Source organism: Orcinus orca, chromosome X (assembly GCF_937001465.1).
Source record: "Orcinus orca chromosome X, mOrcOrc1.1, whole genome shotgun sequence".
Taxonomy (NCBI): domain Eukaryota; kingdom Metazoa; phylum Chordata; class Mammalia; order Artiodactyla; family Delphinidae; genus Orcinus; species Orcinus orca.
Genome location: NC_064580.1, coordinates 62473850 through 62495816, shown reverse-complemented (window position 1 = coordinate 62495816; position 21967 = coordinate 62473850). Strand labels below are relative to the sequence as shown.

Here is a 21967-nt window from a genome sequence, read left to right as displayed (position 1 = left end):
TCCTGTTGGGTCTTAAGGCTTGCGGTGGAAGGGAGGCTGGCAAATGCTTTCGGCGCGTGCTAGGCATCCAGCGCCTCCATCTTGACGTTTTATCCTCACCACCCCTGGAGCCCGGCGCCCTCACTCCCCGACGCCCTCGACCCCCTGTATACATGGGAAACGGAGGCTCAGAGTTGTGACTCTAACCAGAAAGGAGAGGCGGGACATGAGGAGGCAGGCCCAGAGGCTTGACAGACGGAGGCACTCCCACCATCCCCTTCACCAGCCAACTTCCCGGAACGCCCAGAGGCTTGCGAGCAAACCAGAGGCCCTCGGCCCCATTGGTTAGGCCTCGAGGGGGCGGGCGAACAAGGCGCCCGCTGACTGGCGGGGGCCGGACCAATGAGGAGGCCGCGGCACGGGCGTGTGAGGCGCGCTGAAAGTGGCGCGTCCTTTCTTTCGAGGCGAGCTCGTGCGGCGCGTGAGGTGGCTGACGCTCCCTTCTGAGCGCCGGCCGCCTAGCCCGCAGTGATCGCGACCGCGACCCGGGCCATCGACCGTCCCCCCGGTTCCGGGGCCCCCCGGGTCGCGACATGAGCTCCCCGAATAAGATGTCTGTGTGGGGAAGGCTTTTCCGCCCAAAGGGCAGGAAGCGGGCCGGCGTCCGCGAGGCCGGCCCCGCAGTCCAACGGGGACCCGCCCCAGGCCCCGAGACTGGGGAGCCGCGGAGCGGCGAGGGCGCAGGCGGCTTCCCAGACCCCGAGGACTTCCAGTTGAAACGGGAGATGGTGGAAGCGCGAGGGCCCGTGCTGTGGGGCCGCGAGGGCCGACCTGGCTCCCCTGCTTACCACAAGAGGGATCTCCTGGACTTGATCGAGGAGTCTGAGGAGGCCAACCTGCAGCAGCTGACCGACCAGGACGTGCCGGGCGTCCGCAGGTACCCGACCCTGGAGAGCTCCACCACCTTCAAAGAGTCCACCGTGTGGACACTGCGCCTCGACGCGGGTCCCGGCGGTCGAGGAGCGCCCGGCCAGAGCTGTGGGGAGGGGCCGACGGCTCCAGCCGGCCCTCTCCACCTCGGTAGGCCTGAAGCGGGCCGGGCCTTGGGGAACCCTAAGAGAAGCACTAACCGTAAGTTGAACGTGGCTGCGGATCGCCAGCGGCGCTCCGCGGAAGGCCTGGCCTGGCTGCTGTCCGACTCCGAGTCCTCAGATGAATTCAGTGAGACACAGCTGATGACGGTGAGCACTTACCGCAGAGGAGGAGGCCAGGCCAAGCCCAGCAGACCCGAGGATCCCGGGGACACTCCCAGACACTCGAAGTTCCAAATCAGGGAGAATTTCCTTCACGTGACAGGCTCTTCCCTGTCCTCGGCTCCACGAGGACTCTCTTCCGTTGTGGAAAGGCAGGGCGTGGGAGAGCAGGGCATCTCTTCCCCTAAGAAAATGCAGAGCGTGCTGTGGGGCAAGGGGGGCAGCAAGCCCAGCTACGCGGGAGCTGCTGCTGCTGCTGCTGCTTCTGTTTCTGCTGCTGCTGCAGGTGGCCTGCCGCGGGTCACTCCTAGGAAGAACGGAGCCCAGGAGAAGAAATCCGTCGGGGAAGCATCCAAACTTGCCCTGGGGGGAACCTTCCGTTCCCGGGGGCAGCGAATCTCGGCAACTCCCGTGGAACCGGCCACCTTCCCCCCATTCTCTGGTATTCCGCTGCCTGGGAGACCCAAGAGTTATACCTTGGTCCTTTCGGGAACCAAACAGTCCAAGCACAGCGGCGCTGGGAAGAAATCCGTGGTCAGCTGGGCAAGGGAGTCTGAGGCGGTGGCGGGAGAAGATAAGGACCCAAATAGAGACCCAGCCCCAAAGGGCCAAGTGAGTAGGCCATGCTCCTCCTCTCTCCCCACTCTTCCCCCACCACAGCACCCAGGGCACACGTCTTCACCCATGCTGCCTCTGTCCACCCCTCAGAGGTCAGCATTGGGTGCCCCTCGGTCACTGGGTCATTACGATGCCAGATCGGGCTCCTTTTCCTAGGGACAAACATTAAGGTAGCACTTCGGGTGTCCTGGGCCCGGTTCTCCACCCTTGGCCTCTTTCCAGCCTCCTCTGAGAGACTTGGGCTGGGATGGAAGGGAGGGCTGGTAGCTGAATTGGGTCGGGGGATCCCTTAAAAGCTTCCCCGGAAAGCCTCAGTATTTAGACTCACCAGGTTCCTGAATCCTCCTTCCTAGCTGTTCCCCAGACCTTCCTTGCAGGGGGCCTGGGCTTTCTCAGTGTCCCACTGTTGTGCCTAGATCAGCTCTGCCTGCTGGCCTGGGGCTGACTGAGGGAGAAAGTGCTAATGAGATCAGCCTTTCAATTCCCTTCCCAATTCCCTGCCTCACCCTGGCCTGAATCACACAACTCTCTCTCTCTCCCTCTCTCTCTCTCTCTCTCTCTCTCTCTCTCTCTCTCTCACACACACACACACGCACACACACACACACACTTCCTTAGTCCAAATCGGTGAGAAATTTTTGTTTCAGCTGCTCACTCACAGGCCAGGGACATCTTGTCTGCGCATGCATCGTAGAAAAGCCAGCAGTGGCGACGTCAACACCAGAGGCCCCCAAGATCCAGGAAACTCAGAGCCCTTGGCCCTGAACCAGGGAGAAGTCATGCCCAGGGGGCCTGCCCCCTCAGGTGAGTGTCGTGGGTTTGATATGAGGGGAAGGAAGAGGGGTTGAGGACAGAAACCTCTGCCTCTGTCTCTGCTGGGGGCACAGGCTTGCTCCCAGGCAGCTTCTCCCACAGAAGACGGGGTGCTGGCAGGGCTGGCCTTGAGCCACATCATCCTCTGTGTGGGGTTTGTGCGGCCGGGGTGATCGGTGGCAGTGCTCCGGGTGTAGTCTTGCAGGGGAACAGCCTTTTCTGTTAAGTCCTGTTCGGCCACATTGCTCTCCCACGTGCTGGCTGTGGCTGCAGCTCTGGGAGGGTCGAATCCAGAGCCACATTGTTTGGGGACCACAATGGCGAAATGGCTGTCCCCGGGGAACAGGGGAAGCAGGCCCAGAGACAAGGTTCCGGCTGCTGGGCGGAGCAGGGGCGGCTGGTTGCCAGCAGAGGGTGGTGCTGCCTCACCTCACTTTAGAGCCCGCTTGGCCCTTTCCACCTCACTGGGAGCCTGGGAAGCTGGATTGTGTGTCCTTTCCCTCTCAGGTGACCGGGGGCCACTTGACCATCCCCCAAGACCGGAAACGCAGCAGCAGCCACTGGGAACGCCCTGCTGTCCTTGGGTAATGCTTCCTCTGCATCCAGGAAATGGAGGCCCAAACTCGAGGGTGGGATCTGGGTCCAAGTTCAGCTGACATGTGTGGGCGCCCCCCTCCCCTGCCCCCATCACGTACCCCAAGGAGGGAGCCCACCTCCTTTCCACTGAGGAGCCCTTGCCAGTCTAACCACCCGGCTTTGGGGTGGAGGGCCCGGGGGAGAGGAGAAGGTGGAGGGGAGAGGAGAAGGTGGAGGAGAGAGGAGGCCAGAGTATACTAATCATTTCTCTTCCTCCTCTGTCTGCTGGCCTAGTGTCTCGAGCTAAAGAGAGAAGTAGACGAACTTAAGGAGCAACTTGGTATGAGGAACCAGGGCCGGAGAGCGGTGTCTTAGTGAAGAACCCGGGTGGGCACCTGGGGTGGGGGTGGGCTGCAGGTGCGGTGGGCCTGGCAGGGACGATCATCCCTGTGGGGAGGAGAACCTCTCAGGCCTGGCCCTGGAGCTGGCTGTGCATGTACAACTGGGCGTGTGTACAAATAGCAAAGTACTGTCTGGACTGCATGCACACTTTGACAACCAGACCAGTCCTAGGGAATGTCCTTCTGATAGGACTTTTAGAGATGCCTCGTTGATTTTTCCCTTGAACTGCTGCTTGGTGTGGCTTCTAAGGTTCTTGTTGGATTGTTTGTTTGTGTGTGTGACAAGTTCTGAGTGGTTGTGGCACGGCCCACAGCATGAGAGCTGCTGGCACATTTTGTTTCCCTGTAGGTACCGGTTCCACATTCAGTTTGGGTGGTGGGGAGTGATCAGGCCCAGAGCGCTTTGCATCGGGTCTGGAGGGGTTTCAGGTTTCAGGGCTAGGCGGTTCCTCATGGGGATTGGGGACAGGCTTCTGTATCCCTCTGTCTGGAGCGCCTGCTAATGCCTGTCCCTGTTGAAGCCGCCATGCAGTACCTGGCTGACAAGTTGCAGACCCTTTGAAGTGAGTGTTACACACACCGTACCCCTTCCCACAGTCCTGGCTGTTGAGCAGGGCTGGGGGCTGGCCCTGGCTTCAGGCTCTTCCCTGACTCTGCTGTTTCACAGGTTGAGCCCAGCATCTTCCTGCAAGAGGAGCAGCTGGTACCTTTGGGGCCCTGGAGTTGTGGCCACGCTCATTCCCTCCTGTTCTGCCTCAGCTAGGGCTTCCTCTCCCCCGTGTTTTGCCCCCGCCCCGCCCCAGTTTCACAGCAGTTTCCAATTAAAGTACCTCTCATATTCTGTGTTCTGCCTTCTCTCTGGAGGGGTAGGGGTCGGGGTCGGGGTAGGGGGCCAGGGCGGGGCGCTGCTCCACGTCAGAGCCTTTTCCACAACGGTATCTGTGGCATCCTGTGGTGGGGACTCTGGGCCAGCCTCTGCTACCATCCCTGCAGTCAAGCCAGCGGAGTGTCCCAGGTCTGGGTCCTGTGTGTGCTCTGCCTGGCCACATTGGCACGTCCTCCCTTTCCCCCGAAGGCCCTCTTCTAGCTCTCTCCAAACACCCCTCCTCCTCTGGGGTCTGGCGATTCCCATTCATCTCTGCCATTCACCCTTCCCATCAGCAGGAACTCATGACCCCCTTCCAGAGCTCCAATCTGGAAGCATTCACATCCTCCCTGCCCTAGCCATCTGACCACCCTCCTCCAGCCGGGTCGTCTGTACACCCTTGAGTGGAATTTGGCCCGTCAGGTTCTATGGCGAGTGTGGTTAGTAGGTCTGTGTTGTTGCATGGTCCCCGTCAAATACTCTTCCACCAGCCCCATGACACAGATTTTCCTGGAAATGATATTTCCGTGTCCCAGCTCAATCTCCCAGACTGACTCTTTAGGACACACGAGATTCAGTCTGAACTCCATGTTCGATTTCCCCCTCACTCGAGGTTAGGGAGCACTTCCTTCCCTCAGCCAGGACCCAGGGCTGTACCAGCCTGAGACTCAGAGGGACAGATTTGTGTTTGAGTGAGGCAAGGGTGGTTGTGCCTGACACCCTTCCCGAAAGACCGGTGTTTTACTACACAAAAGGGGGTATGATGGTAGATTGGCCATTCAAGGTTGGTGACGGTGTGTCCCTGTGTGTGAATAAATGTAATCAGGGGTAATCTCCCTTGAGGGAGAAAGATGTGATTCAGGGAGTAAAGGGAGTAGAGGCTGGTCCAGGTTCTGTAAGGCATTGAATGAGCAAAAGCAAGGGTCGGATCAGGTGAGAGCGAAGGTGGTCCATGATCAGCAAGTACCCCCTCAACTTTCCCGGATCATCTTGTGATCTTCTTCTTTCTTTTAAAAGTTTATTTATTTATTTATTTATTTGGTTGCGCTGGGCCTCTCTGGCTGCGCGCGGGCTTTCTCTAGTTGCGGTTAGCAGGGGCTACTCTTCGTTGTGGTGCGCGGGCTTCTCATTGCAGTGGCTTCTCTTGTTGTGGAGCATGGGCTCTAGGCACGCAGGCTTCAGCAGTTGTGGCACGCAGGCTCTAGAGCACAGGCTCCAGTAGCTGTGCCGCACAGGCTTAGTTGCTCCGTGGCATAGGGGATCTTCTGGGACCAGGGATCGAACCCGTGTCCCGTACATTGGCAGGCAGATCCTTAACCTCTGTGCCACCAGGGAAGTCCCGTGATCTTCTTGTATGGAACTTTTCATAATAAAGTGCTGTGAAAAATTAAAAAGAAGTGCTTTTGTTCCTTAAAAGGTATGATAGGGCTTCCCTGGTGGGGCAGTGGTTGAGAGTCCGCCTGCCGATGCAGGGGACACGGGTTCACGCCCCGGTCCGGGAGGATCCCACATGCCGCGGAGTGGCTGGGCCCGTGAGCCATGGCCGCTGAGCCTGCGCGTCCGGAGCCTGTGCTCCGCAACGGGAGAGGCCACAACAGTGAGAGGCCACCGTACTGCAAAAAAAAAAAAAAAAAAAAAAAAAAGGTATCATAAAAAGTGTGAAGGCAAGCTAAAAACTAGAAGATATTTACATAACATGAAATCATCAAAGAATTAAAGTATAGAATACATAAAAAACTTCCACAAATAAATATGCAAACAACCCAAGGGGAAAATGGGCAAAAGACACTAAATGAACACCTCATAGACAAGAAAATCCCCAAGGCCAAGCATATGAAAAGCTGCTCAATATTATTACTAATATTATTACTAATCAAGAAATTGCAGATTAAATCTACAATGAGACACCATTTCACTATCACAAGATTGACAACAATTTTGTACTTTGTTAATATCAAATGTTGATGAGGATGTGGAACAGTTAAACACTGTTGATAGGAGTAGAAATTAGCATGACCCCATTGTAAAAAATCTGGCATGATCTAGTAATGTTGGAAATCTTCTTTCCCTATGAGATGACAAGTTCAGTCCTAAGTATGAGCACTGGAACACAGCTTCCCAGTCATTTGATTCTATGGCTCACACAGAAAATGATGATTGTATGGCATACAGGAGTAAGATGACAAAATTGTTCAGGGCCAGAACCAAGCGGTCCAGGGGCTGCTGTCTGGCTGTCTCTGGAGATGAAGGCCTCAAAGTCCCAGGTCCAAAAGTTGGAAAGCTCTGCCCTGGAAGGCTCTTGTACGTGGGCACCAGGAAACATGTGCCAGAATGTTTATAGTAGCGCTATGAATAATATCTGCCCAAATGGAAACAACCCAAATTACCCATTGACAGTAGAATGGATACATAGGTTGAGATACAGTTGATTCTTGTTATTTGTAGATTCCATACTTGCAAATTCCCCTATTTGCTAAAATTCATTTTTAACCACAAATCAGTACCAGAGTGCTTTCCTCCTCATTCGAGAGAGCTGTGAAAAACCTGAGTTGGTGGAATATGTTCCCAACTGAGGTCAAACAAGGTGACGCTCTGCCTTCTGGTTTCAGTCTCATACTGCAAGCAAGTGTCCTTTTCATGATTTATTTGGTGCCACATAGTTTGCATTTTTGTGCTTCTTTGTTGGTGATTTCATAATTAAAGATGGCCTCCAAGCTTAGTGCTGAAGTACTGTCTAGTGTTCTTGAGTGCAAAATGACTATGACGTGCACTCAAGAAAATATGTGTGTTACATAAACCTTGCTCAGGCATGATTTATAATGCTGTTGGCTGTGAGGTCAGTGTTAATGAATCAATAATATTTGTATTAAATAGAGTGCCTTTAAACAGAAACACACATGAAACATGATTACGCAGCGATCAGTCGATGAAAATGTTGTGACCAGCGGATGGTAGGAACTTGAAATTATATTTCCCTTAGGAGCAATGTTTCAGGATTGCCTAATTCAGTGTTCATGGCAACTTTATAGACTGCAAATAACTATCATGATAATGAGAGTCTACTGTATATTCATTTGGTGGAACAGTGTACAGCAATGAAAATGAACAAGTGCCTGCCACATGCGACAACAGGGATGAATCTCAGTTACACAGTATCACACGGGAGAAGTCAGAAACAACACAAATGATTCCATTTACATAAAGACCAAAGGATGCAGCAAAACCAACGTTGTTAGGAATATGAACCTATGTAGAGAATAACTAAAGAAAAGGAAGGGAACGATGAAGACAAAGGATAGAGGTTACTTCTGAGGAGGGGGAAGGGAAAGGAATTGGAGCTTCCATGCAAGGAACTTCTAAGGTTATGGTGACGTTTGAAAAAACACTGCTATAAAAGTTTACTGAGGGAATGAATGACTCCCAAATCTGTATCTCTCTCTAGCTTTGACCCCTCACTGGTGTTCCAGAACCAAATTTCTAAGTGCATTCCACCTGCATGTCCTATAAGAAACACAACCTTAATGTATCCAAAATCCCATCATTTCCCTCCCAACCTTTCTTTACTTCCTGTGTCCTTATGCTCCCCACCACAAAGTCACTCAAAACGGAAATGTTAGTCATCTTTGACTTCTGCTTCCTTGTGGTGGCCATAGAAACATGCCCCTCTGATCCACTGCAGGGAACATAGTAGATTGGCAAGTGCCAGCTGCCACTTCTCTGGCACCACCATTGTTTGTGCCAAGATCCCACATCCTCTGGGTAGCTCCCAGCCAGTGACTGAGCATGGCAGGGGCATACTGCTTCAGGACAGGGACTCCTCTAAATGGCAGCTGTAGGGTGGGGACTCCACATGAGCCTGAACAAACTAAACTAAACGGAACTAAAGTTTACTGTTAGAACGAAACTGCATCTGAGATTCTTCTTATCTGACCCTCCTTTCCCCCACGTCTCTCTTACAGACGTCAGACCCGCATCGCACCCTGAAGAAGAAGACTCATTCCTGCTCCTTCTCCTTTATCCTTCACATGCCATTCTCCCATCATGTTCGTTCATGTCCAATCATGCCTTGGTGTCCGTATTTTTGGAGGACCCAAACTAACAAAAGTGGTACCAGGAGTGGTCTGAGAAGTTAGCTATAAGATGGGGTTTATGGACCAGCTCACTCACTGCCCAAATGACAAAGAGCGTACCATTTTGAGTGTTATGTGGGGCATGGATAATCTCTAGCACAAGGTTACCTCCTGATTCCTTAAGGTTTTATCCATACGTACCTTGAAAAATATCCCAGTGGAGGGTCTTACTTGTGGCCTGTGAGATGATTCAGGCCTTTGAATGGTAGGGAGGGCACTATGTCTATAGGGAGGGCAGAGGCGGCTGTTCATCACTGTTATACTGGCGCCCTGCAAAGACATAATGAGAAACTAAGGGACATTACCAAACAGTTAAGGGCCAAGTGTCAGATTCATGGGGTTTTCTTGGTGGCATACAAAATGCCCTTGCCTCCTGCAGAGACAGCTGAGTAGCTCACAGATTATGCGATAACAGTAAGTGCAGAACTCCAGAGATGTATACATCCTTGACAAACACAGGCCTGTTATGGGAAGGTCAGGGCCCTTTTTGGAAAAACTTCAGACTCTGAAATGTAGGCCGGGTATATTGGCATGGATGTCTCCAAACGTTGGCTTATCAGATCCAAACGTCTTGAGGCCTCAAAGCTTGCAGGGTGGCCCTTCCTTCCCTAGCAAGAGCTAACACATGCCCTGTGCTGGTAGATGCTACAGAGTCTGCTCCCCCACAAAGTGACAGACGCCTCTCCCAGGGAAACCCTCATCTCTTCTCCATAAACTCACTGGGATATGCCGAGCCTGATAAGGGGAAAAAGAAATTATACACCAAGAAATAACAAGCCTGTACTGGCAGGAGCAGGGCAATATCCCTGGGATTGGATTTTGAGGGTGCTGGATCAAGTGGACAGGAATATAAGAGAGGATAAGCAAGTTTTGCTGAGCGGAGGCGCTTTCTCATGCCATGGGATTTAACACACGGGCAAGGACTCCAGGAGATGGAGGAAATTCACTGCCAGACTGGCCCTTTGAAACTTTGAGAAAGTGATGGCCCGTAAGGAGAGAAGTGGAAATGCCTGCCTTGGATTGGCAGATGACAGAGGAAGGAACAATAAGGTTGAGTGATGCAGACATGCTAGAACGGACAGAAAAGGTGAGGCCAGTCACATGGCCTCATGGTTATGTCCCACTGTAGGGCTGAGAGGACACATCCCACTGTAGGACACATGTCCCACTGTAGGGCTGAGAGGACACCAAAGCCATCAGGAGTGTTCTGGTGAGAGGGGCCCCAGCATCACTAGAAGTTTGGTGGTTGCTCCCCTCTGGAGGCCAATGCCAATGATGGAAGGAAAGTGGTCCCGACCTGGGCTCATTACCACCCATGGGAGCCAACGAATTCTGACATAATAGAGGGCAGAGGGCAGCTCTTAACCAAGAGATGCCAGCAGACCACATTTCCAGTAACGACCAGCAAGGTCAGAGGGGCAGTCAAGAGTGCCTGCTTGACCGGCAGAAAGCTGAGAAGATGGCTCAGACAGCATGGCTCCCTAGGGGCAACGACAGCCAGCAAAAGGCAAGAATGCAAGAGAAGGAGGGCCATCATCCCGCTAGAAAGCCACAGTCTCCTGCTCAGTTCCTGGTCCTCAGCCAATTCAGAGACTGGCCCCACTGAAGAGGTGGATGAGTCCTGAGGAGGAAGGATCCAGAAACAAGGCAGTGGGTTATGACCGTCCCTAAAGAGAATGACTGCCAGTTCTCAGGTGACTGTACCCGGAGGCTAGAAAATGACCCAGACACTTCTACTACTACTGGACACAGGATCTGAGCTGACATTGATCCAGGAGGCCCAAAGTGTCATGATGGGGCCCCATTAGAATGGGGCTTATGAGGCCCTGACATTAAAAGGAGTTGGGAATAGAGACCGGTTCACAGTGAGCTGAATGGGTCCCTGGACCAAAATAGCGGTCATTTCTCCAGTCCCCAAGCTGATAATGATAAGTGATACACTTGGCAGTTGGAGCAATGACTTCCACATTGGGTCACTGCTCTGTGGGGTAAGAGCTATCCCGGTGGGGAAAGCCAAGAGGAACCTCTGACACTGGCTCCCACCCCAGGCCAAGAGAGTAAGTCAAAAGCAGTATTGGATCCTGGTGAGCATAGGGGGCTAAAGCAGAGATTAGTGACATCATTGGAGACGTATGGGATGCAGGGGAAGAGGAGGTAGGAGAGCCACAGGGACGAAGAGAGTGGAGAAGGTGAGAAGAAGTTCTGGGAGTCTCTCTCTGGGGGAGGGAGGAAGGGAATGGAAATGGTGAGAGGGAAGATGGAGGCTTCCACTGAATCCACTGGTTATGTTTCCTAGGTGGATGCAGGAGATTTTGCTATATCCTTCCTTATCCATTTTAACATATTAGAAATAGCACACCACGACTTAAAAAGTCACTGGGAGAAGTGGAAGAGGGCGGTATCCACAAACGGGCAGGCACCATCGGGGGCAGGCTCGAGGAGGAGGATTGCAGATTTACAGTGCACCCAATCTCCCCTGCTCTGAAACTTCTCCAGCACGGCCAGCTTCTCAGGTGCAGACCCAGAAAACTGGGCCTTTGAGTTCCACAGGCAAGAGGGGTTCAGACACCCCAGGACTCTCCAGGAGGTCAGCCAGAGCAGGATGCAGGAGAGAGAGGTGACTGAAGACAGAGGAGTATGAACGGGAAGGAGCAGAAGGAAGGTATGGGAGGAATGGAGCGGTGTCAGAGTAGGAGTGGGGTGGCAGACACGGGAAATTCTAACACCCATGGGCCGTATAGAAACCAAGGGAGGCACCACTCCCCAGACATCAGTACTGCTCAGCTCAGGGGAGCTGAGAACTGACAGTTCCAAGAAAAATTGAGAGACACCTGGCTATCCACACCCACCGCCATCACAACTGGTAGGCCTTGGTTGTGCGTCCTTCAAAACTTTAAAACATACTTGTACATATACTTAAATGAATTCTCATATATTACATAGGATTGACTGGTGTGTGTGCGTGTGCCCACGCACGCAAGTGATTTAACTTACAAATGTGAATCCAAAGCCATCGTTCTGCAACTTGCAGTTGGAAGTCAGGCGGATGCTTCCGAAAGCTGTGAGAATGGCCTGATGCATTCCGTTGGACTGCCACGCTTTATGCTACTGGATGCTAAGCCACGTTGCATTCATCCATTTCCTTACTGACGGGAATTTGGAGTGTTCCCAGTTTTTCCCATCACCAACTCCCTTGTGCATGTGTTCTTGTACACTACAGGTACCAGCGTGTCTCCGGAAGAAGTACCAGGCAGCGGACTTGCAGGAGCATAGAGGAAATAGATTCTTTCTTCCTTCCTTTTAAAGATCTTGGGCTAAAAGCAAGGACTCTGGAGTCAGATTGATTGGTTTCAATCCTGCCGCTGATCCCCACGAGCCGAATGACCTTGGGCCAGTGGCCGAACCTCTCAGTGCCTGTTTCCTCACCGGGAAGAGGCCAGTAATAGTTGGTACTACAGTTAAAGGCGTGTCACGCGGATGCATTATTATTTATGCCCAGCGCTTAGAAGAGTGCCAGGCACAGAGTCCGTGCCGGCACTAAGTTGCTTTCAATGGATTCTGCCAAATTACCTCCCAAATGCGTCTCTTGCACCACCGCCACAGGGGTTTGCTCCTAACCTCTCCCACCCTCGGAATGGTTAAGCTCTTTGAAGGTTGTCAACCTAGTGTGTGAAACCCGATTCGTGGTTTTAGTTCACATCTCCAGGATCAGCGGTGGGGAGCATCTTTTGGGGTGTAACTGGCCACTGCGATTTCCTCTTCTTTGAATTTGCCTCAGAGAGGGGGAAGGACTGATGGAGCGAGCCCAAACCCAAGTCTATCCGCCACACCCGCCTGCCAGTAACGTCTGCTGAGCCACATTTGATGGAGCAGTTGAGACAGAGACCTTACAGAACGAAAATACGATCCCTTTGCTCTCTGGCCGACCCCTGATCACTGACTGCGAGACTCCTTTGCCCATTCTCCTGTTGGGTCTTAAGGCTTGCGGTGGAAGGGAGGCTGGCAAATGCTTTTGGCGCGTGCTAGGCATCCAGCGCCTCCATCTTGACGTTTCATCCTCACCACCCCTGGAGCCCGGCGCCCTCACTCGCCGACGCCCTCGACCCCCTGTATACATGGGAAACGGAGGCTCAGAGCTGTGACTCTAACCAGAAAGGGGAGGCGGGACAGGAGGAGGCGGGCCCAGAGGCTTGACAGAGGGAGGCACTCCCACCACCTCCTTCACCAGCCAACTGCCCGGACCGCCCACGGGCTTGCGAGCAAACCAGAGGCCCTCGGCCCCATTGGTTAGGTCTCGACGGGGGCGGGCGAACAAGGAGCCCGCTGGTTGGCGGGGGCAGGACCAATGAGGAGGCTGCGGCGCGGGCGTGAGAGGCGCGCTGAAAGTGGCGCGTCCTTTCTTTTGAGGCGAGCTTGTGCGGCGCGTGAGGTGGTTGACGCTCCCTTCTGAGCGCCGGCCGCCTAGCCCGCCGTGACCGCGACCGCGACTCGGGCCATCGACCGTCGCCCCGGTTCTGGGGCCACCCGGGTCGCGACATGAGCTCCCCGGATGAGGTGTATGTGTTGAGAAGGCGTGTCCGCCCAAAAGTCAGGGAGCGGGCCGGCGTTCGCATAGCCGGCCCCGCAGTCCCGCCGGGGCCCGACCCAGGCCCCGAGCCTGGGGAGCCGCGGAGCGGCAAGGGCGGAGGCGGCTTGCCGGACCCCGAGGGCTTCCAGTCGAAGCGGGAGATGCTGGAAGGGCGAGGGCCGGTGCTGTGGGGCCGCGAAGGCCGACCTGGCTCCCCACATGAGCACACGAGGGACCTCCTGGACCTGATCGAGGAGTCTGAGGCGGCCAAGGAGGCCAACCTGCAGCAGCTGACTGACCAGGACGTGCTGGGCGTCCGCAGGTACCCGGACCCCGAGGGCTTCCAGTCTGAGCGGGAGATGCTGGAAGCGCGAGGGCCGGTGCTGTGGGGCCGCGAAGGCCGACCTGGCTCCCCACATGAGCTCACGAGGGACCTCCTGGACCTGATCGAGGAGTCTGAGGCGGCCAAGGAGGCCAACCTGCAGCAGCTGACCGACCAGGACGTGCTGGGCGTCCGCAGGTACCCGTCCCCGGAGAGGTCCACTGCCTTCAAAGAGGCCACTGGGTCGACACTGCGCCTCGAGGCGGGTCCCGGCGGTCGAGGAGCGCCCGGCCAGAGCTGTGGGGAGGCGTCGACGGCTCCAGCCGGCCCTCTCCACCTCGGTGGGCCTGAAGCGGGCCGGGCCTTGGGGAACCCTAAGAGAGGCACTAAGCGTAGGTTGAACGTGGCTGCGGATCGCCAGCGGCGCTCCGCGGAAGGCCTGGCCTGGCTGCTGTCCGACTCCGAGTCCTCAGATGAACTCAGTGAGACACAGCTGATGACGGTGAGCACTTACCGCAGAGGAGGAGGCCAGGCCAAGCCCAGCAGACCCGAGGATCCCGGGGACACTCCCAGACACTCGAAGTTCCAAGTCAGGGAGAATTACCGTCACGTGACAGGCTCTTCCCTGTCCTCGGCTCCGCGAGGACTCTCTTCGGTTGTGGGAAGGCAGGGCGTGGGAGAGCAGGGCATCTCTTCCCCTAAGAAAATGCAGAGCGTGCTGTGGGGCAAGGGGGGCAGCAAGCCCAGCTACCCGGGAGCTGCTGCTGCTGCTGCTGCTGCTGCTGCTGCTGCTCCAGGTGGCCTGCCGCAGGTCACTCCTAGGAAGAACGGAGCCCAGGAGAAGAAATCCGTCCGGGAAGCATCCAAACTTGCCCTGGGGGGAACCTTCCGTTCCCGGCGGCAGCGAATCTCGGCAACTCCCGTGGAACCGGCCACCTTCCCCCCAATCTCTGGTATTCCGCTGCCTGGGAGACCCAAGAGTTATACCTTGGTCCTTTCGGGAACCAAACAGTCCAAGCACAGTGGCGCTGGGAAGAAATCCGTGGTCAGCTGGGCAAGGGAGTCTGAGGCAGTGGCGGGAGAAGATAAGGACCCAAATAGAGACCCAGCCCCAAAGGGCCAAGTGAGTAGGCCATGCTCCTCCTCTCTCCCCACCCTTCCCCCCCCCACAGCACCCAGGGCACACGTCTTCACCCATGCTGCCTCTGTCCACCCCTCAGAGGTCAGCATTTGGTGCCCCTCGGTCACTGGGTCATTACGATGCCAGATCGGGCTCCTTTTCCTAGGGACAAACATTAAGGTAGCACTTCGGGTGTCCTGGGCCCGGTTCTCCACCCTTGGCCTCTTTCCAGCCTCCTCTGAGAGACTTGGGCTGGGATGGAAGGGAGGGCTGGTAGCTGAATTGGGTCGGGGGATCCCTTAAAAGCTTCCCCGGAAAGCCTCAGTATTTAGACTCACCAGGTTCCTGAATCCTCCTTCCTAGCTGTTCCCCAGACCTTCCTTGCACGGGGCCTGGGCTTTCTCAGTGTCCCACTGTTGTGCCTAGATCAGCTCTGCCTGCTGGCCTGGGGCTGACTGAGGGAGAAAGTGCTAATGAGATCAGCCTTTCAATTCCCTTCCCAATTCCCTGCCTCACCCTGGCCCAAATCACACAACTCTCTCTCTCTCTCTCTCTCTCTCTCTCTCTCTCTCTCTCTCTCTCTCTCCCTCCCTCTCTCTCTCTCTCTCTCACACACACACACACACACACACACACACACACACACACACACACTTCCTTAGTCCAAATCGGTGAGAAATTTTTGTTTCAGCTGCTCACTCACAGGCCAGGGACATCTTGTCTGCGCATGCATTGTAGAAAAGCCAGCAGTGGCGAGGTCTACACCAGAGGCCCCCAAGATCCAGGAAACTCAGAGCCCTTGGCCCTGAACCAGGGAGAAGTCATGCCCAGGGGGCCTGCCCCCTCAGGTGAGTGTCGTGGGTTTGATATGAGCGGGCGGACCAGGGGTTGAGGACAGAAACCTCTGCCTCTCTCTCTGCTGGGGGCGCAGCATTGCTCCCAGGCAGCTTCTCCCACAGGAGACGGGGTGCTGGCAGGGCTGGCCTTGAGCCACATCATCCTCTGTGTGGGGTTTGTGCGGCCGGGGTGATCGGTGGCAGTGCCCCAAACAGCTGCTCCGGGTGTAGACTTGCAGGGGAACAGCCTTTTCTGTTAAGTCCTGTTCGGCCACATTGCTCTCCCACGTGCTGGCTGTGGCTGCAGCTCTGGGAGGGTCGAATCCAGAGCCACATTGTTTGGGGACCACAATGGCGAAATTGCTGCCCCCGGGGAACAGGGGAGGCAGGCCCAGAGACAAGGTTCCGGCTGCTGGGCGGAGCAGGGGCGGCTGGTTGCCAGCAGAGGGTGGTGCTGCCTCACCTCACTTTAGAGCCCGCTTGGCCCTTTCCACCTCACTGGGAGCCTGGGAAGCTGGATTGTGTGTCCTTTCCCTCTCAGGTGACCGGGAGCCACTTGACCAACCCGAGAGACCGGAAACGGAGCAGCAGCCACTGGGAACGCCCTGCTGTCCTTGGGTAATGCTTCCTCTGCATCCTGGAAATGCAGGCCCAAACTCGAGGGTGGGATCTGGGTCCAAGTTCAGCTGACATGGGTGGGCTCCCCCTCCCCTGCCCCCATCACGTACCCCACGGAGGGAGCCCACCTCCTTTCCACTGAGGAGCCCTTGCCAGTCTGACCACCCGGCTTTGGGGTGGAGGGCCCGGGGGAGAGGAGAAGGTGGAGGGGAGAGGAGAAGGTGGAGGAGAGAGGAGGCCAGAGTATACTAATCATTTCTCTTCCTCCTCTGTCTGCTGGCCTAGTGTCTCGAGCTAAAGAGAGAAGTAGACGAACTTAAGGAGCAACTTGGTATGAGGAACCAGGGCCGGAGAGCGGTGTCTTAGTGAAGAACCCGGGTGGGCACCTGGGGTGGGGGTGGGCTGCAGGTGCGGTGGGCCTGGCAGGGACGATCATCCCTGTGGGGAGGAGAACCTCTCAGGCCTGGCCCTGGAGCTGGCTGTGCATGTACAACTGGGCGTGTGTACAAATAGCAAAGTACTGTCTGGACTGCATGCACACTTTGACAACCAGACCAGTCCTAGGGAATGTCCTTCTGATAGGACTTTTAGAGATGCCTCGTTGATTTTTCCCTTGAACTGCTGCTTGGTGTGGCTTCTAAGGTTCTTGTTGGATTGTTTGTTTGTGTGTGTGACAAGTTCTGAGTGGTTGTGGCACGGCCCACAGCATGAGAGCTGCTGGCACATTTTGTTTCCCTGTAGGTACCGGTTCCACATTCAATTTGGGTGGTGGGGAGTGATCAGGCCCAGAGCTCTTTGCATCGGGTCTGGAGGGGTTTCAGGTATCAGGGCTAGGCGGTTCCTCACGGGGATAGGGGGACGGGCTTCTGTATCCCTCTGTCTGGAGCGCCTGCTAATGCCTGTCCCTGTTGCAGCCGCCATGCAGTACCTGGCTGGCAAGTTGCAGACCCTTTGAAGTGAGTGTTACACACACCGTACCCCTTCCCACAGTCCTGGCTGTTGAGCAGGGCTGGGGGCTGGCCCTGGCTTCAGGCTCTTCCCTGACTCTGCTGTTTCACAGGTTGAGCCCAGCGTCTTCCTGCAAGAGGAGCAGCTGGTACCTTTGGGGCCCTGGAGCTGTGGCCAAGCTCGTTCCCTCCTGTTCTGCCTCAGCTAGGGCTTCCTCTCCCCCTTGTTTTGCCCCCGCCCCGCCCCAGTTTCACAGCAGTTTCCAATTAAAGTACCTCTCATATTCTGTGTTCTGCCTTCTCTCTGGAGGGGTAGGGGTCGGGGTCGGGGTAGGGGGCCGGGGCGGGGCGCTGCTCCACGTCAGAGCCTTTTCCAGAACGGTATCTGTGGCATCCTGTGGTGGGGACTCTGGGCCAGCCTCTGTTACCATCCCTGCAGTCAAGCCAGCGGAGTGTCCCAGGTCTGGGTCCTGTGTGTGCTCTGCCTGGCCACATTGGCACGTCCTCCCTTTCCCCCGAAGGCCCTCTTCTAGCTCTCTCCAAACCCCCCTCCTCCTCTGGGGTCTGGCGGTTCCCATTCATCTCTGCCATTCACCCTTCCCATCAGCAGGAACTCATGAGCCCCTTCCAGAGCTCCAATCTGGAAGCATTCACATCCTCCCTGCCCTAGCCAGCTGACCACCCTCCTCCAGCCGGATCGTCTGTACACCCTTGAGTGGAAATTGGCCTGTCAGGTTCTATGGCGAGTGTGGTTAGTAGGTCTGTGCTGTTGCATGGTCCCCGTCAAATACTCTTCCACCAGCCCCGTGACACAGATTTTCCTGGAAATGATATTTCCGTGTCCCAGCTCAATCTCCCAGACTGCCTCTTTAGGACACACGAGATTGAGTCTGAACTCCATGTTCGATTTCCCCCTCACTTGAGGTTGGGGAGCACTTCCTTCCCTCAGCCAGGACCCAGGGCTGTACCAGCCTGAGACTCAGAGGGACAGATTTGTGTTTGAGTGAGGCAAGGGTGGTTCTGCCTGACACCCTTCCTGAAAGACCAGTGTTTTACTACACAAAAGGGGGTATGATGGTAGATTGGCTATTCAAGGTTGGTGACGGTGTGTCCCTGTGTGTGAATAAATGTAATCAGGGGTAATCTCCCTTGAGGGAGAAAGATGTGATTCAGGGAGTAAAGGGAGTAGAGGCTGGTCCAGGTTCTGTAAGGCATTGAATGAGCAAAAGAAAGGTTCGGATCTGTTTTGTTCAAAGGTTGTCGTTAAATTCCCAAAACATAGGAGGGGGATGATGCAGAAGTCACCAACCCCCACGACAGGGTGTCGGGATGCTCGAAATGTTGGATTCGCTGGAGGTGGCTCTCGATCCTACTCTGTGATCCTATGATGTCTGACAACTACTGTGGGTGTGGATGGAATGAGATTGGGAAGGGTGGCTCCTCAGAGTAGCTCATCTTAGAATCAGGGGACCCATATATGAGGCCACCCAACATGAGCTACCCGGGACAGGGGCAGGATGGGCGCAGTGAGGATGGGAAGTAAGGAGTGACTGCACCTGGACAATGGGGAGCACTTGGGTCCACCCTTCCCCCATATTCTCACCCTGACTCCCTTCCAGAGTCCATGGCATGAGCTCAGGTGGACAGACCACAGGTGGGATGGGACAGTCACAGACCTCAGGGTCAGAAAAGAACGTTCGTGGGACTTAATCCTTCGCCTCAAACCCCTCCCTGGAGAAGGTGGGCTTGATTGCTGCCCAGGCCTCTGGCTGGATTCCTAGAATGTACCCAGTGCCCCACCCAGCCTGTACCAGGCTTACGTTCTAGCCCCTCTTGCTCCGGCACTGCTCCCCACTGAGCTGAGGCCATTACCAATGAGTGTGTGTGCACTTCGAGGAAACAGAGCTAGCTTAGACCTTGGACCTGCCTCTGACCAGTAGAGACAGTCATTCCAGGTCATGTGTCCCTGCAGACACTCTGGAGAGAGTGAAGCTAACTACAGGCTGGAGACAGCCATCACAGGAACTCGCTTCCCAGTGCACACTATGGATGTTAATAGAATGTTAACAGAATGTTAATAGAAACCTTATTCATAGTCACCCCAAACTGAAAGCAATCAAGATGTTATTCAACAGATGAACGAATAAAACCATACATCTATAAATGAAACATTCTTTAACAATACAAAGGAAGGAACTCTTGATACATGCAACAACTTGGATGAATCGCAAATGCATTATGCTAAATGAAAGAAGCCAGTCTCAAAATGTTACATACTGTGTGATTGTGTTTGTATAATATTTGGAAAAGGTAAAACTATAGGGATGGGAAACAGATCACCAGTTATCAGAGGTTTGGGATGGGGGAGATGGTTTGACTACAAAGCAGTAGAATCAGGGAGATTTGGGGTCTGATGGAACTGTTTTGTATCCTGATTGTGGTGATAGTTACACAAATCTGTCCATGTGTTAAAACTCATGGTACTGAAAACAAAGAAGTTAATTTTACTATGTAATAAATCAAAATATATGTAACTTAAAAAATTAAATGTGTCATACATAAAGGCTTGGGAATCATAATGGCATGCAAAACAGTACCAGCATTCTCAAAAGTGACATTGAAAGTCAGAAAACTTTTCAGCCTGAAATTATATATCAGCTATCAAATAAGCATGAAATTAAAGGTAATATTAAAGGTAATATTTGTTCATGCAAAGTCTTAAAAGAAATTATCACCCATGGTACCTGGAGAGTGAGTCCCTTCAAAACACTGTGGTAAACCAAGAACAATGAAGACATTAGTTCTAGGAAACAGAAGATCCCACTTAGGGTTTTGGTAAAGGAGTGTTCTAGGAGCAACACTCTAGGCAACCCATAAAGATTGAAACTGGGTCCAGGAAAGTGATTTCCAACAACAAAGGAATGGACATAGTTGAAGATTGAGAAAATATTGCCAATAGGCCTATGACAGAAATGTAAGCCCTTGACGGAAGGAACGTCATCTGTCTTTCTCAGTGATGTAGCACCATGTGTTACAACGGCACCATGTGTTAGAACAGTACCTTGTCAGCCCTCAATAGAGAATTGTTAAATGGAAAGGAGAGAAAGAGTGAATGAGAAGAGAGGAATTTGACGCAGCAAGTATACACCGACTCTTAAGGAGTTTTTATGTGAAGGTGAGCAGAGAAAAATGGTGTCGCTTGAAGGGAAATTGGAATCAAAAGAAGGTTTTCTTTAATTGGGAGAAACAACAACATACTTGTATGCTGATAGGAATGATCCAAAATAGAGAAAGCTATTTATGAATGAGGCAAGTTTGTTTCTGATTGCCTGTACACTCTCAATGAAATGGGAAGCAAGGTCATCAGGTGAGAGCGAAGGGGGTCCATGATCAGCAAGTACCCCCTCAACTTCCCCGGATCATCTTGTGATCTTCTTCTTTCTTTTAAAATTTTATTTATTTATTTATTTATTTGGTTGCGCTGGGCCTCTCTGGCTGTGCGCGGGCTTTTTCTAGTTGCGGTTAGCAGGGGCTACTCTTCGTTGTGGTGCACGGGCTTCTCATTGCAGTGGCTTCTCTTGTTGTGGAGCATGGGCTCTAGGCACGCAGGCTTCAGCAGTTGTGGCACGCAGGCTGTAGAGCACAGGCTCCAGTAGCTGTGCCGCACAGGCTTAGTTGCTCCGTGGCATAGGGGATCTTCTGGGACCAGGGATCGAACCCGTGTCCCCTACATTGGCAGGCAGATTCTTAACCACTGTGCCACCAGGGAAGTCCCGTGATCTTCTTGTATGGAACTTTTCATAATAAAGTGCTGTGAAAAATTAAAAAGAAGTGCTTTTGTTCGTTAAAAGGTATGATAAAAAGAGTGAAGGCAAGCTAAAAACTAGAAGATACTTACATAACACGAAATCATCAAAGAATTAAAGTATAGAATACATAAAGAACTTCCACAAATAAATATGCAAACAACCCAAGGGGAAAATGGGCAAAAGACACTAAATGAACACCTCATAGACAAGAAAATCCCCAAGGCCAAGCATATGAAAAGCTGCTCAATATTATTACTAATATTATTACTAATCAAGAAATTGCAGATTAAATCTACAATGAGACGCCATTTCACTATCACAAGATTGACAACAATTTTGTACTTTGTTAATATCAAATGTTGATGAGGATGTGGAACAGTTAAACACTGTTGATAGGAGTAGAAATTAGCATGACCCCATTGTAAAAACTCTGGCATGATCTAGTAATGTTGGAAATCTTCTTTCCCTATGAGATGACAATTTCAGTCCTAAGTATGAGCACTGGAACACAGCTTCCCAGCCATTTGATTCTATGGCTCACACAGAAAATGATGATTGTATGGCATACAGGAGTAAGATGACAAAGTTGTTCAGGGCCAGAACCAAGCGGTCCAGGGGCTGCTGTCTGGCTGTCTCTGGAGATGAAGGCCTCAAAGTCCCAGGTCCAAAAGTTGGAAAGCTCTGCCCTGGAAGGCTCTTGTACGTGGGCACCAGGAAACATGCGCCAGAATGTTTATAGTAGCGCTATGAATAATATCTGCCCAAATGGAAACAACTCAAATTACCCATTGACAGTAGAATGGATACATAGGTTGAGATACAGTTGATTCTTGTTATTTGTAGATTCCATACTTGCAAATTCCCCTATTTGCTAAAATTCATTTTTAACCACAAATCAGTACCAGAGTGCTTTCCTCCTCATTCGAGAGAGCTGTGAAAAATTTGAGTTGGTGGAATATGTTCCCAACTGAGGTCAAACAAGGTGACGCCCTGCCTTCTGGTTTCAGTCTCATACTGCAAGCAAGTGTCCTTTTCATGATTTATTTGGTGCCACATAGTTTGCATTTTTGTGCTTCTTTGTTGGTGATTTCATAATTAAAGATGGCCTCCAAG

The 21967-nt window shown here is 53.2% G+C and overlaps 1 protein-coding gene across 1 annotated transcript; it reads left to right on the top strand.

The window, feature by feature from the left end:
- Nucleotides 1–572: 572 nt before the first annotated feature.
- Nucleotides 573–17327, top strand: LOC117198677 (uncharacterized protein CXorf49 homolog). The gene is made up of 6 exons (XM_049704513.1): nt 573–1844; nt 2498–2654; nt 3171–3247; nt 3534–3579; nt 4162–4203; nt 17159–17327. The coding sequence occupies exons 1-5, from the start codon at nt 573–575 to the stop codon at nt 4200–4202; spliced, it is 1593 nt and encodes a 530-aa protein (XP_049560470.1). The 3' UTR covers nt 4203; nt 17159–17327.
- The last annotated feature ends 4640 nt before the right edge of the window (nt 17328–21967 follow it).